General features: G+C 57.7%; 2 protein-coding genes and 1 non-coding gene across 4 annotated transcripts; all 3 read right to left on the reverse strand.

Annotated features, from left to right (window-relative positions):
- Window positions 1–59: 59 nt before the first annotated feature.
- TEX54 (testis expressed 54) lies at window positions 60–734 on the reverse strand. Its single transcript, XM_055142448.1, has 2 exons — window positions 521–734; window positions 60–433 (listed from the first exon to the last, which is right to left on the reverse strand). Exons 1-2 carry the CDS (start codon window positions 609–611, stop codon window positions 156–158), a joined length of 369 nt encoding a protein of 122 aa, XP_054998423.1. The 5' UTR covers window positions 612–734; the 3' UTR covers window positions 60–155.
- Window positions 735–10489, reverse strand: WDR74 (WD repeat domain 74). Of its 2 annotated transcripts, XM_004621495.2 has the most exons (11): window positions 10359–10489; window positions 10169–10275; window positions 9967–10088; window positions 6079–6154; window positions 5803–5949; window positions 5563–5664; window positions 4082–4182; window positions 3580–3635; window positions 2366–2511; window positions 2235–2291; window positions 735–956 (listed from the first exon to the last, which is right to left on the reverse strand). In XM_004621495.2, the coding sequence occupies exons 1-11, from the start codon at window positions 10420–10422 to the stop codon at window positions 753–755; spliced, it is 1182 nt and encodes a 393-aa protein (XP_004621552.2). In that variant the 5' UTR covers window positions 10423–10489; the 3' UTR covers window positions 735–752. The 2 variants fall into 2 exon arrangements, with proteins under 2 accessions (XP_004621552.2, XP_054998421.1); XM_055142446.1 differs by lacking the exon at window positions 2235–2291.
- Window positions 10490–12292: 1803 nt separating this feature from the next.
- Window positions 12293–12483, reverse strand: LOC129406406 (U2 spliceosomal RNA). Its single transcript, XR_008630995.1, has one exon. It is a non-coding gene; the product is annotated as a U2 spliceosomal RNA (small nuclear RNA).
- Between the last annotated feature and the right edge of the window lie 1740 nt (window positions 12484–14223).

Raw genomic sequence — 14223 nt, forward strand, 5'->3', positions numbered from 1 at the left:
CGTCCGGGCCGTGGGGGGTGGGGGGGAGGGGCTCTGGACCCCCTTAAAGAGCCCGCGGCTCCCGTGCCGCGGAGGTCCAAGCCCTTAGGCGGGTGCAAGTGAACAAATTTTATTTTCTGGGGGCTAACGGCGGACTGAGAGCAGGGCTGGGGGGGTCATCCCTTCTCCTTCTCCGCCTCTGCCTCTGCCTCCGCCTCCTCCTCCGCCTCTGCCTCTGCCTCTGCCTCTGCCTCCGACTCCTCCTCCTCGATGCCCTCTTTGTTCATTTCCTGGAGCGCAGGCCCCAGCTTTTGACTCTCGACCGACGGCCTGGTGGTCCGCGAGGACCCCCGACGGCTGAACATGGAGAGCCTCCGCCACAGCACGGTGATCAGGAGGCTGTCGTTGGATTTGTGCTTCTTCTCATCCGACGTCTCCATGTCGCCCTCCTGGCCTGCGGAGACGAGGCCGTGAGCCCCCCCTGCCCCCCCCACCGGCGCCCTGCGAGGCGACCCCCGCCCGGGGTCGCCCCGGCTCTTACGCCTCAGTTCCTGTTTGGCCCCGTCGTCCTCCCCATCCTCCGACCTGTTGTCCTTGTGCTCGTTCTGCTCCTTGTCCTGGCAGCAGCCCATGGCCACAAGCAGCCCCACATTCCCCCCTCGCCCGAGGGGTCCGTGCGCTGTTTGTGACGTCAGCAGGCCCAGCCCGCCCTCTCCCTCCCCACCTGGCCCTCAAGAAAGGCTGCGGCCCCCGTGGTGGGTTGCATGGTTTATTTACACCGCCAGCGCGGGCGGCTCTGCCGGGGGCTGGCGGACCCCGGGCCGCTTCTTCTTCCTCGGACAAGTTTGGGGCGTCCCTCGGGTCAGCTCGGAACCGGGGCGTTTCCGCTTGGCCGCTGCCTCCAACGAGGCCCAGAGCTCGTCAGTTTCTAGGTCTTGTGGGGGCCTGCTGGGCTCTTCAGGTTCGTGGGGCTCGTCCTGCGAGGGAGGAAAGCAGAGACCTCAGCAATCAAAGGAGCGAGGGGGGCCGGGGCGGGCCCACCCACCCCCTCCCGGGTCCCCCCGCCCCCTGCTGGCGGGACTAGGTTCAGGGCTTTTTGGCTTGGCTTTGGGTCACACCCGGCGATGCTCAGGGCTTACTCCTGGCTCTGGAATCACTCCTGGTGGTGCCCGGGGGACCGTATGGAATGCTGGAGATCCAACTGGGTGGGCCTCGTGCAAGGCACGTGCCCTCCCCGCTGTACTGTCACTGTGGCTCCAGCCAGAGTGTCTACAGGCCTGGTGTTCCCAGGGAACCGACCGTCCAGGGTACTGGGGACCAGCCTCGGGTCAGACGCATGCACGGCCAGCGCCTTCCTCACTGGACCATCTCAATGGCCTGGGGACTATCTCTTCTTAATTTTTTTTTTTTTTTTTTTTGCTTTTTGGGTCACACCCGGCGATGCACAGGGGTTACTCCTGGCTCTGCACTCAGGAATTATCCCTGGCGGTGCTCAGGGGACCATATAGGATGCTGGGAATCGAACCCGGGTCGGCCACGTGTAAGGCAAACGCCCTACCCGCCGCTGTGCTATCACTCCAGCCCCTCTTCTTAATTTTTTTGTTTTCTCCCTCCCCACCCTTCCTTCCCAGGACTAGATTCTCAAGTTCCCTTGGAGAAATCACGGAACTTGGCTTCACATTTCCTGTTAGATCCTGTTTTGGTTTGGGGGCCAGAGCAATAGCACAGCAGGTAGGGCACTCGCCTTGCACTCGGCCCAGCTGGGTTTGATCCCCAGCATCCCCTGTGCTCCGCCCCGCCCCGCCCCACGCAACCCACTGAACGCTGCCAGGTGTGGCCCCCCCCCAAACAAAACCAAAAAACCCTGTTTTAACATTTTTTTTTTGTTGTTCCTTTGGGGTTGGTTACACCTAGCGGTGCTGAGGGCTCACTCCTGGTGGGGCCCAGGGGGCCCATATGGGGTGCAAGGCAAGTGCGTTCCCCACTCTCTCTCCAGCCCCTGCTTATGAACATTCTTCTATTGAGGGGCCGCCCCCTCGCCCCATACGGTCCAGGAGCGATTCCTGAGCCCAGAAGCAAGACTAAGCCATGAGCACTGCCGGGCGTGGGACCCCCAAGACAAAGAGGAAGAAAACGACCATGTGCATGTCGTAAGCAGCCGCGTGAAGGGCTGGACTCCGGGTGGGGAGTCCCGGCTGAGGCCCAGTTTCCCAGAATCTCTGGGGAGGACGTGAGGGAGGACTTGGCGTGCTCACCTCCCAGTTCTCCCGGCCGGACAGGAGGAGGCAGTTCAGCTGAGACTTGAGGTAGACCTGCAGAAGAGGAGCGGCCTTCAGGCCAGTGTCCCCTCCGGGCCGGGGCGGGGAGGGAGGGGGCGGGCGCTCACCTTGTGCTCCAGGCCCCGGGGGTTCCGGATCCTGTGTATCCTCAGGACTCTGTCCAGCCCGCAGGAGGCCAGGAGGGGCTTGGAGGGGTGACACTGCAAGCCTCGGACACTGCCCGCCAGTCCCTTCAGACAGCCCACCAGGCGCCCTGGGGGAGGGAGGAAGGGCCTGAGCCAGAGGCTGTCTGCCCGCCCCCTTCTGGCCACCAGGATTTATGGATTGACTAGTTTTGGTGACGTGAGAGCTTTTTTTTTTTTTCCTTTTCGGGTCACACCCGGCGATGCACAGGGGTTACTCCTGGCTTTGCACTCAGGAATTACTCCTGGTGGTGCATGGGGGACCATATGGGATGCTGGGAATCAAACCCGGGTCAGCCACGTGCAAGGCAAACGCCCTCCCCGCTGTGCTATTGCTCCAGCCCCATGACGCGAGAGCTTTGGCCGAACTTCGCTTGAAAGATATGAGGGGAGAGAAAGGGATAACGGTGTGCTCCAGCGAGAACACCAAAGGGCCGGAGCGAAAGCACAGCTGGGAGCACGCTGGCCTTGCACGCAACTGACCTGGGGATCGGCTGACCTGGGTTCGATCTCCCGCATCCCCCAGGGTCGTGGGTGTCGCCCCAAAAAGAGACAAGCAGGCGTGAGAAATGTTCCCGGGAGAACCCGGGCTGGAAAGCCCTGTGCTGAATTGCGTTGTTCACGTGTCTTCATGAGGACTAGAGCGATAGTACGGAGGGGAGGGCGTGTGCCTTGGGTGAAGCTGACCTGGATGATTGAATCCCCGGCATCCTATAGGGTCCCCTGAGTACTGCCGGGAGTAATTCCTGAGTGCAGAGCCAGGAGTAACTGGGTCTGACCTGGCATCGCCGGGTGTGACCCCGCACCCCCTCCCAAAACCTGCACTCCCTCCATATTTCATCCTCAACACACCCGAGACCGGATTCCCCACTATTTCCCATTTACAGAAATCATTTGTCACGGGTCACACAGATTTTGGTCAAGCCAGGATTCGAACCCTGGCTATCTGCTTATAGGTCACAACCGACAGTGCTGGGCTGGTGGTGGGGAGGAGGGTGTTTGCTCCTAGCAGCGTTCTGGGGACCCTGTGGCGCCGGGGAAGGACCCCAGGCCGCCTGCACGCAAGGCCTGGGCTCAGCCATTGCAGTCCCCACCCGGCCCCTCCATGGGCGCCCCCCCCCCCGCGGCCACTCACTCACCTTGCCGGAGGTCAATTTCTGCCAGCTGCCCGTGCGTGTTCCCCACGATCACAGAGCTGAGGAGTGAGAACAGGCGGATGGGACAAGGGTTGGAGCCCGGGACGGCAGGAAGGATGCTGGCCTCGCTCCCAACCAACTCGGGTTCGACCCCTGCCACCCCTGGGGTCCCCCAGGTCCAACCAGGCCTTGGGGGAGTGATTTCTGAGCACTTCCGGGTACCGTCCCCACCCCCCCCCAAAAAAAAAGAACCAAAAATAGAGGGGACAAATGAGATGGAGAGAGAATACAGCAGGTCAGGTGCTGGCCTTGGAGGTGGCCGGGTTCGACATGGCCCGGTATGGCCGCCCCGAGCACGGCCACGTGCTCTAAGTGCAGAGCCAGGAGTAACCCCGGAGCATCACCGGGTGTGGCCCCCAAAACAAAACACAACCAACCCCCGAACCAAGAAAACCAAACCCAGGAGGGCCTTCCCGGGACCCTCGCACTCTGCCTGAACACTCACTGGCCCTCGGGCGCGAGGGTCATGGCCGTCAGCGGGTACTCGCCATAGGTGGCCTCCAGGACCGGCCGGCGCTGCGGGGAGGCGGGATCATAGACGCGGACCTGGAGGAAGACTGAGGGGTCACAAGAGCACCTCCCGCCACAGGCATGCCCCCCTCTGACTCTTCCGCATCTCCCCACCCCGGCCCCCTCATTTCTCATGTGGAGGAGCCGCTGAGGAGTGTGAAAGGGACAGGGCTGGGGGCCGGAGCGCTAGCCCAGCAGAGAGGGCATTTGCCTTGCCTGCAGCCGACCTGGGTTCAATTCCCAGCATCCCATAGGGTCCCCCAAGCACCGCCAGGAGTAATTCCTGAGTGCAGAGCCAGGAGGAACCCCTGAGCATTGCCCAGTGTGACCCAAAAAGCAACAACAAAATTTAAAAAGATGGGGCTGGAGCGATAGCACAGCGGGTAGGGCGTTTGCCTTGCATGTGGCCGACACGGGTTCGATTCCCAGCATCCCATATGGTCCCCCAAGCACCGCCAGGGGTAATTCCTGAGTGCATGAGCCAGGAGGAACCCCTGTGCATCGCCGGGTGTGCCCCAAAAAGAAAAAAGAAAAAAAAGGGACAGGGCTGAGGAGCTGCGGGGCCCAAGGGGGGCATCCATGCCCCTGCCTCCGTTGCTGGCACTGGGGGCCAAGCGTCAGAGGAAGCGGACTTCCAGCCGAGGAGGTCGGCCAGGACAGGAGGAAAAGGAAACATTGGTAAGAGGCTGGAGTGACAGCACAGTGGGTAGGGTGTTTGCCTTTTTTTTTTTTTTAAACTTTTTGGGTCATGGGGCCGGAGCGATAGCACAGCGGGTAGGGCGTTTGCCTTGCACGCGGCCGACCCGGGTTCGATCCCCGACATCCCATATGGTCCCCCAAGCACTGCCAGGAGCAATTCCTGAGTGCAAAGCCAGGAGTAACCCCTGAGCATCACTGGGTGTGACCCAAAAAGAAAAAAATAAATAAATAAACTTTTTGGGTCACACCCAGCCATGCTCAGGGGTTCCTCCTTGCTCTGAGCTCAGGAATTACTCTTGGCAGTGCTCGGGGGACCACATGAAATGCCAGGGATCCAACCCTGGTCCGCCATGTGCAAAGCAAGGGCCTTCCCCGCTAAGCCCCAGCCCCAGGATGTTTGCCTTGCGTGGGACCAACCCGGGTGACCAGGGGTCGATCCCGGCCTCCCATATGGACGCGTCTCAGAGCAGAATGGGCTGCACCCTCTCGATCCTGGCTTTGATCTGTGCCCCTGGCAAATCTTCTCTCCTCCCCAGGTAATTCCCGACACCTTACCCCGCCCCGCTGCTCCACACGGCGCCGGGCCCAGCACACGGAAACCCTCCCTCCCGAGAGCCCAGGGCTGAGGGGCAGGCAGCTGGAAGACCCGAAGTGCCCGGTGGGTTTGGGGGGGTCCAGAATGGGACAGGGGGTGGGGCAGGGCTGGTGATGCCTCACCTGGTGGTACCCTGTGCAGGTGACAATCTTCTGCGACTCCGGGAGGAAGTGGATGTCCTGGTCCCAGATGGGCACCCGCAGGTCCAGCCAGTCGTTGCGTACCTGGCAGGGGGAGAGATGGGGCACAGGGCTGGAGGTGGGGGGCTCTCGGGGGTCCCCTTCCTTGGCTGCTCTTCCTCTACCCCTTAAGCCCACCTGGTTGCAGCAGCACCGGCCCAGCCCCTGCACCCCAGCACTCACGTTCTTGGCCCTGAACACGGGCTCGGGAGACCCCTGCAGGTCCCACACTTTCAGGGCGTTTTCCTTCCCACCAGTGGCCACGAGGTGGGGACGCGCCGGGTCCTGGCGCATCCTACACACCCCGGGGCCCACGTTCAGTTCCAGGAGCTGGAAAGAACAGGCAGGAGGGGGGGAGGGTCAGTTCCAGAGACCTGGATCCTCTCCCCAAAGCACGTGCTGGGTTTTTAGGCCCCGGACCCCGCACTCGGGGTCGGGGTCGGGGTCGGAGAGCCTCACCGGGTCGGAGGAGGCATCCTTGTCCTCATCCCTCCAGACTCGGAGAACCCCGGAATCCACACAGGTGATGAGCGTGCTGCGGGCAGGAGAGACTCGGGTCAGACACCGTCGAAGTGCCCCAAAGCAGGGCTGGAGCCATAATCCAGCGGGGAGGGCATTTGCCTTGCACGCAGCCAACCTGGGTTCAATCCCCGGCATCCCATATGGTGCTCTGAGCACCGCCAGGAGGGATTCCTTAGTGCAGAGCCAGGAGGAACCCCTGAGCATCGTCGGGTGTGACCCAAAGCAAAGTACCAGAGCGTTGGCCAGGTGGCAGTCAGCCCCCCGAAGTTCCTGCTCCCCCCGGCAGCGTCATGTTCAGGGCTGCCTCTTCACAGCCGGGGTCTGGGCAGTGCCCAACTGGCAGCTCCCCACTCAGGCTGCAACTCACTTCGTTTCCTCCAGTTTCATTCGGAGTTTGGGGGGGCCATACCTGGGCCCCACACATGCCAAGGCTACCCTCTGCCCACTGAGCTCTAAAGCTCTCTCGAGCCCTCTCAACTGTCTCCCTGGCTCTTATTTTAGAGAATTTTGTAGGTGCGTGGGCCTACTCCCAATTCAGTGCTATGGAGTCACTCCTAGCAGTGTTTGGGGGACCATGTGGTGCCGAGGACTGAATCCCACCTTCCCACACGCAAAACCTGGGCTCCAGCCCTTTGTGCAGTTTCTTTTTTTTTTTTTGGTCACACCCGGCAATGCACAGGCGTTACTCCTGGCAGTGCTCAGGGACCATATGGGATGCTGGGACTCGAACCCCGGTCTGCCGCGCGCAAGGCAAACGCCCTCCCCGCTATGCTATCACTCCAGCCCCAGTTTCCTAAATTTTGACTGGCCACCTGCTGTGGTGTCGTTACCGACTCTGTGTCAAGACCCCTCGCAGCACTGGGCCACGTGTGGTGCAGGGGCCCACCAGGTTTGGCTGGAGGCAAGGCAGTGTCCAACGACCTGCATTATCTTCCGGCCTCTTTTTTTGTTTTGGGGGGAAAATCTGATGTGCAGAGGTTAGTGGTGATGCTCGGGGGATCCTACGGGATGCTGGGGATTGGACCTACAAGGTTACCTGCCGAACTATCCCCCCAGCCCTCCTACCTTGAAGTTTTGTTTTGGGGCTATACAGGGTGGCGCTTAAGGCTGACTCCTGGCCAGGAGTCATATGTGATGATCCAGGACCAGATGTGACGCCCAGCATCAAACCAGAGCCGGGGGCTGGAGCTATAGCACAGCGGGGAGGGCGTTTGCCTTGCATGTGGCCGACCTGGGTTCGATTCCCAGCATCCCATATGGTCCCCTAGCACCGCCAGGAGTAATTCCTGAGTGTAGAGCCAGGAGTAACCCCTGTGCATCGCTGGGTGTGCCCAGAAAGCAAAATAAATAAAAAACCAGGGTCGGCTGCATGCAAGTGCTCTACCCGCTTACACTCTCTCTCTGGCCCTGGTTCCTGGTTTCTTTACTGAGCCGACAGAAGCACTGAGGAATGCAAAGATTTGCCCACTTGGCTTGAAATGTCTGGACTCTGCCCAACCCCCCAAAGACACATCTCTGTCTGAAGTTCCCTGTGGGGGTTTCAGATATTAAAAGTTCATTCTCTCTAAGCTGGAGCCATAGTACAGAGGGTCGGCACCCGCCTTGCATGCAGCCAACTCAGGATGGTCCCCTGAGCCCTGCCAGGAATAAGCCTGACCTGAGCATATCCTAGTATGCCCCCTGCCCGCGCCCCCCCAAATATATAAGCTCATCTCTTAAAGTGCCCCCACCCCAAGCCCGCGCCTGAGCCCTCCTTGCAGCCACCCACCCTCCACCCCGTGGTCTGGACTCTGGCCAGTCTCCTGACTGCTCTCTGCCCCGCAGTCCCACGGGCCCGCACCCTGTCCACGTCACTTCCTGTACAAAAGCCACGAACACTCCATCACCTACAAAAGGGCAAATTCCCAACTTGGCACTTAAAAGACCTTTACTGTTAGGTTTTTGTTTCTTTTTTCCCCTCTAGTTTTGGGGCTGTACGCAAGCACCTGGCAAGCTACCCGTGGTGTATGTGATATGCCAAAAACAGTAACAAGTAGTCTCACAATAGAGACGTTACTGAGCAAATCGGTGAGCAACGGGATGAGAGTGATACAGTGATCCCGAAGCATCATGCAGGAGCTGGTTTGGAAACGCGGGCGCCAGCCGGCAGAACAAGCGCTCTGGCCCTCTCAGCTCTGAAACACTTCCCAGGTGCTCGGACAGGCTTAGTTACAGGACACTTCCCCTTTAAGTGTGAGACCCAGGGTTCCATCCCTGGTCCTTAGCCTTCTCCTGGGTTTTGACATGCTAATGCCCTTCACCTTCCCTTAGATGCATCCTGTAATCTGGCCTCAATCTGTGCCCTTTCCCAGGCCTGAGAGAGTTCTAGAATGCTCCTGGGAATCAGTGTTTCCTCCACCTGTCAAAATCCTGCCCTGCCTTCAAGGCCTCATCTCCCACCTTCCAGAGCTCACCTGACAGAATTATTACTCCTCCTCCTCCTCCTCCTCTTTGGGTTTCACTATACCTGACAGTGTGCTGGGGCTACTCCCAGCTCCTGTGCTTAAGGGGATCATGGGGTGCCAGGGATCATCACCGGGCTCCCCAGAATCCAAAGCCATCACATTACAACGGCCCATTTACTGCCTTCTTGCTCCATCTTCAGAGAAAGCTAAGGCAGGAACCTGACCCCGGCCATCTTCCTATTCATTACTCTGGAGGTTTTGTTGCTTTGCTAGTGACTGTCCCCATTTCAAACATAAAGACGGCTTAAAGGACTGGAGCACACCCCCGGCTTCCCTGAGCGCCATCACAAGAAGTGCTCCCTCAGCACTAGGCCAAGAGTTACCCCAAAGCATCGAGCTGGATGTGGTCCCCAAAGCAAAAAATTAAACTTAGTTTTTTGACCACAGTAATAACATACTCTAGTGTTTCTCAGCCTTCTCCCACTGTGACCTCCCGCTGGCTTTGTTTCCTTGTTTTGCCCCCTCACCCCCCACCCCATCCTTCCATGGTTGGCCCCCCAGTCTCCTGCCAAGGGCCAGCCTCCCCCATTTACATGACTACTGTGGCCCCTTGGGATGCAGATGTGAAAACCTGGGGTCTTGAGGATGCACAGGAGCCATATGGCTCCCGGCTAAGAAATCCTGCTCTAAATTATTCAATTGTTTGCTCACTGTCAAAGGACTAAGGAAGCAGAAAACCCTGCAAGATGCAGACTCGAAGGCCAGTCTAGAAGGTCACCGGCAACCCTGTGCAGACGCTTGTCCTTGGGTGGTCATGATTGAAAGCAGAAGCCCAGAGACGAGATGGCCAAATCCAGCAGAAACTTTATTTGGTTCAAGAAAGGGAAGGCTTCAGTAGGAAGTCCTAGGAACGGTGAAAACCCTCCCTTCACAGCTTAACTAGGGGGGCGGTGAGCACTCTGCATTGGGTTTAAGGCAGCAATCGGGCTCTTTTGAGAGTGTCATCTGCCACCCCGTGTCCACTCCTGCCATTACACATGGGGCCTATTCTGGGGGGTGGGGGGGCGGGGAACATTCTCTTTCTAGTCGTACCTGAGTTCCCTCCTGTCTTTCTAAAAGGGATCTTTGCTAGTGATCCCGGCACGGCCCGCAAGGCGGCCGCTGCTCAATAACGGTCTGCTACAGAGAAATGCACGAGCAGGTCCCTGGCACCCAGCCCCGCCAGTGTCTCCTAAGAATTTTGTTTTTTTTTTGGGGGGGTCCACATTCCGCGATGCTCAGGAGCTACCCCACCGTCCCAGGGGGCGGGGGCTCACTGCAGCGCCGGGGGGCCATCTCCGCTCCCCAGCATCAAAGCGATCCGAGGGGGGCTCCGCCTTACCCGTCCACCTGGGCGAGGCCTCGGAAGGTGCCCTCCCCTCCCGGGCAGTGCCTCTGACCCTGGAATCGGCCTTCCTCGGTGCTGAAGTGCCTCACGGTTCTGTCGGCGCAGCCCACCAGGATCTGCGGGCAGAGAGGCACGGGATGGCGAGAGGAGCGAGGCCGCGGCGCCCGGGGCCCCCCTCCGGCCCGCGGCCGCTCACCTGCGTCTCGGAGCCCGGGCCCCAGCACAGGGCGCTCACCGCCTCCTCGCGCCGCGGCTGGCCGCTCGCCGTGAAGTTGGCCGCCTGTTTGCGCTGTAGGTTCACCCCTGCGGGACGCGGCCGTCAGTCGTGGCGGGACCTCTCGAGCAGAACCCCCCTCCACTCCCGCACGCGCCGCCCCGCCACCCACCTTTCAGGATCCCGGTGTCGGTGCCGACCCACACATGGTTCCAGCGCGCCCCGGCAGCCGCCATGGCTGAGCCCGGGAACCCACGCTCGTGCTTCCTAAACGGCACTTCCGGCGCCGCGGTGACGTCACTAGTGCGCGGCGTCGCGGAGCGAAGTGGGTTCTCGCTTTAAAAGTTTTGGAGAGGGTTGAGATCCCCGACTCGGGCTAGGAGACGTCGGAGTCGCCGGAGTTTGTAATGACCCTCGTTGGGGCCGGAGTGATAGCACAGAGGGTAGGGCATTTGCCTTGCACGCGGCTGACCCGGGTTCGATCCCCGGCATCCCATATGGTCCCCCAAGCACTGCCAGGGGTAATTCCTGAGTGCAAAGCCAGGAGTAACCCCTGAGCATTGCCGGGTGTGACCCAAAAAGCAAAAAAAAAATGTAATGACCCTCGTGATTTGATGTAATGACGCGGGGAGCCAGTGTGGTAGGAGACCTGGGGAGTTTCCGCGGGGCCGCGATGGAGCCGTGGGCTCGGTGCATAGAGGCCTGCGCTCTAACTTTGAGCCAGGTTGCCTGCACGCTGTGCGAGTTTAAAGACACCTCCGGGGCTGGAGCAATAGTACAAGCGGGTAGGGTGCTTGCCTTGCACGCGGCCGACACGGATTCGATTCCCAGCATCCCACAGATCCTCCCCGAGCACCGCCAGGAGGGAGTAATTCCTGAGTGTAAAGCCAGGAGTAACCCCTGTGCATCACCAGGTGTGACCCAAAGACCAAAAAAAAAAAAAATACACACCCCAAGGAGGTTTAAAGAGATTTAGCGTCGGGGAGCTGGAGCGACAGCACAGCGGGTAGGGTGTTTGCCTTGCACGCGGCCATCTCGGGTTTTAATCCCAGCATCAGCATCCCATATGGTCCCCTGAGCACCGCCAGGAGTGATTCCTGAGTGCAGAGCCAGGAGTAACCCCTGTGCATCGCCGGGTGTGACCCCCCCAAAAAAAAGGATTTAGCGTCGGTTAATTTTTTTTTTTTTTTTTGCTTTTTGGGTCATACCCAACAGTGCACAGACAGGGGTTACTCCTGGCTCTGCACTCTGGAATTATTCCTGGCGGTGCTGGGGGACCATATGGGATGCTGCGAATCGAACCCGGGTCGGCTGCGTGCAAGACAAAACGCCCTATCCGCTGTGCTAAAATTTGCTAATTTACTGGGGCCGGAGCGATAGTACAGCGAGTAGGTCGTTGCTTTGCATGTGGCTGAGTCGGGTTCAATCACAGGCATCCCACATCATTTCCCCCCCCCCCAGCAATGCTAGGAGTTAACCCCTGAGCATCCGAGGTGTGACCCCAAAAGCCAGGAAATAAAAAAAAACTTGCCTTACGTAAAAAAAGAAAATGTGAAAATATCAGTGGGTAGAGCGTTTGCTTTGCACGGCGGGCGACCCGGGTTCAATCCCCAGCATCCCATATGGTCCCCTGAGCACCACCAGGACTAACTCCTGAGTGCAGAGCCAGGAGTAACCCCTGTGCATCGCCAAGTGAGACCCAAAAAGCAAAAAAAAAAAAAAAAAAAAGTGAAGACATATGCTAGCTTATGAGGTTCTGAAGCGTAACACACACACGGTGGAAAGCGTCTTCGGTGAACTCTATACCGCTGGAGTTGATTCTAATCCACTCCCTTTTAGTACAACCAGTATCGTGCAACGCGTTCTCGCGTTTTGTAAGAAACAGCCACACCCCACCCCTGAAAAACGCTAGCAATAAGGATTAGAAGTGCAGTGCCAGAAATAGCCCACGGAAACAAAACGCGAATCTAAGCCGTCTGTACTACGCGATCTAAGAAACTTGCGTTCTGTAGATGCGATAGATGTTTGCCCAAAAACCGCCAGTAAATGTAACAGCCCTTGAAGTTTTCGTGTAAGTCTATTATTTAAACCGTTTTTATTCCCCCGAGGGGGTGCACCGTTCCTGGAGGTACTGCAATACCAGGTCGATGCGTGGAATGGACGGAGCAAGCTCCTATTCCATTTCCTAGTCCCAAAAATCCATTTAATATATTGTCCTCGGATAGAGGACGTATCAGATATTAAACTGATAAGAACAGATACTACACTTGATCTTAGCCAAAAGGCCGAGAAGCGATACCGACGTCTTTGGTGCCTCGCCTGCCTTAGATAAGCTACTCCCATTAGGATTGTGGTGTCTATTAAAGTCTGGCAATTTTATATAATTTGTCAAACTGTATTTTTTGTTAAAATTGATTTTGCATTATTTCTTCATATTAAAAATGCATTTTTGGGGAAATAGCCTTCAAATAATTCTTTTTGTTTCGGCTTTTGGCAGCTCACTGCGCGTTAAATTTTGCATAAACCCGCCCCCAACGTTTTTCCGCTCTTGCGATTGGTGCATACATATGGCGTGATTTCAATAGCAGCAGGCTCTCCCCTCCCGCGGTCTGGTACCCGTGTCCAGTCCAATCTGATTTGGTGCCCCAGGGGGCGACTGGGCGGTGGTCTTCGTTAGTAGGTTGAGATCACTCTGGCGGTTGATGGCTGCCCGCTGGGGTCAGGTTTTGAAGACGAGAAGTGAGCTGGGACACCTGCTCGTTTGTACCTTGACTGATGGCTGCAGGCACGTTGTTTCGGCTCCTCCATGTCCAGTGGGGGGCGAGGGGGGACGCGATTACACAGAGTTTGCAGGATGGTTGTGAGAACTGAGGACGGGTGTGGCCAAGCACCCTGTGCAAGGCTGAAGGGGACGGTTAGCGCCCTGCACTGCTTTCGATTCCCTGACCGTTTACTTAGTTTCAAAGCATTATCCCTTAAGTCTGCGTTACAGCACATTGTTCTCTGTTGATAAAGTTTATTTATGGGGTTGGATGAGTGGTGTGTACTCGTGACACGCACAAGCTCGCTACCATGGTGTAATGATTAGGACTTTAAGTCAGATTCAATAAATTGACCCGTCCTGGCTGGGGCCAGAGAGCAGAGCGGTTTAGCGCTTCCTCGCCTGCAGCCCACCCGCCTTCTATCTCCAGCACAGTATATGGTCCCCTAGTTCTACCAGTCTTGAGCATAGCTGGGTGTGACCACATGCACCCCTAAATTTACGAGTCCTAGTTTTGTTTGGGATCTCACCTTAGTGCTGGGGGAACATGGGTGCCAGGGTTCAGATCTGATTGCTTTGACCCAGCAATGCTCAGGGCTTACCAGAAACACATATGGAGATCTTACATGGAAGGGAATACTGCGGGTACAAGGGACAGAACTCAGAGCTTTGCACATGCCAGGCATATGCTGCACTGCTTTAAGCCCTGTTGTATGATTTTTCTGGTTGTTTTGGGGCCACACAACGCTGTTCTCACAGCTTACTCCTGGCTGAGTTTGGGGGACCATATGCAATGTGAGGGATCAAACCAAGGTCTAGTGCATTCAAGGCAAGTCCCCTACCTGCCATATTTTCTCTCAGGCCCCAACACTTCTTTTTTGGGCGAAGTTGACTCTGCACTTAGGGATCACTCCCTCCTGGTGATGCTCAGGGGACTATATGGGATGCCACGGATTAAACCCAGGTTGGCTGTGTGCAAGGCAAGTGTCCAAGCTGTTGTACTATTGCTCTGGCTCCTCTTTTATGTGGTTCTGTGGCCGGGGGCTCCCATGAGAGCACAGGATACCTGGAGGTCCCTTTTTTTGGGGGGGGGGTGGAAGGGCGGAAGGACATTTTTTGGGCACATCTCCAAGGTGCTGAAAGTTCTGGTTCTGTGCTCACGGATCCCTCCTGGCGGGACTCAGGAGACCGTATATGATACCAGAAATCAAACATGGTATCTTGTGATGGCAAGCCCAAACCTGCCGTATATAGGTCTGAGCAATTTTTGACATGG

This window comes from Sorex araneus, chromosome 6 (genome assembly GCF_027595985.1).
Source record: "Sorex araneus isolate mSorAra2 chromosome 6, mSorAra2.pri, whole genome shotgun sequence".
Lineage (NCBI taxonomy): Eukaryota > Metazoa > Chordata > Mammalia > Eulipotyphla > Soricidae > Sorex > Sorex araneus.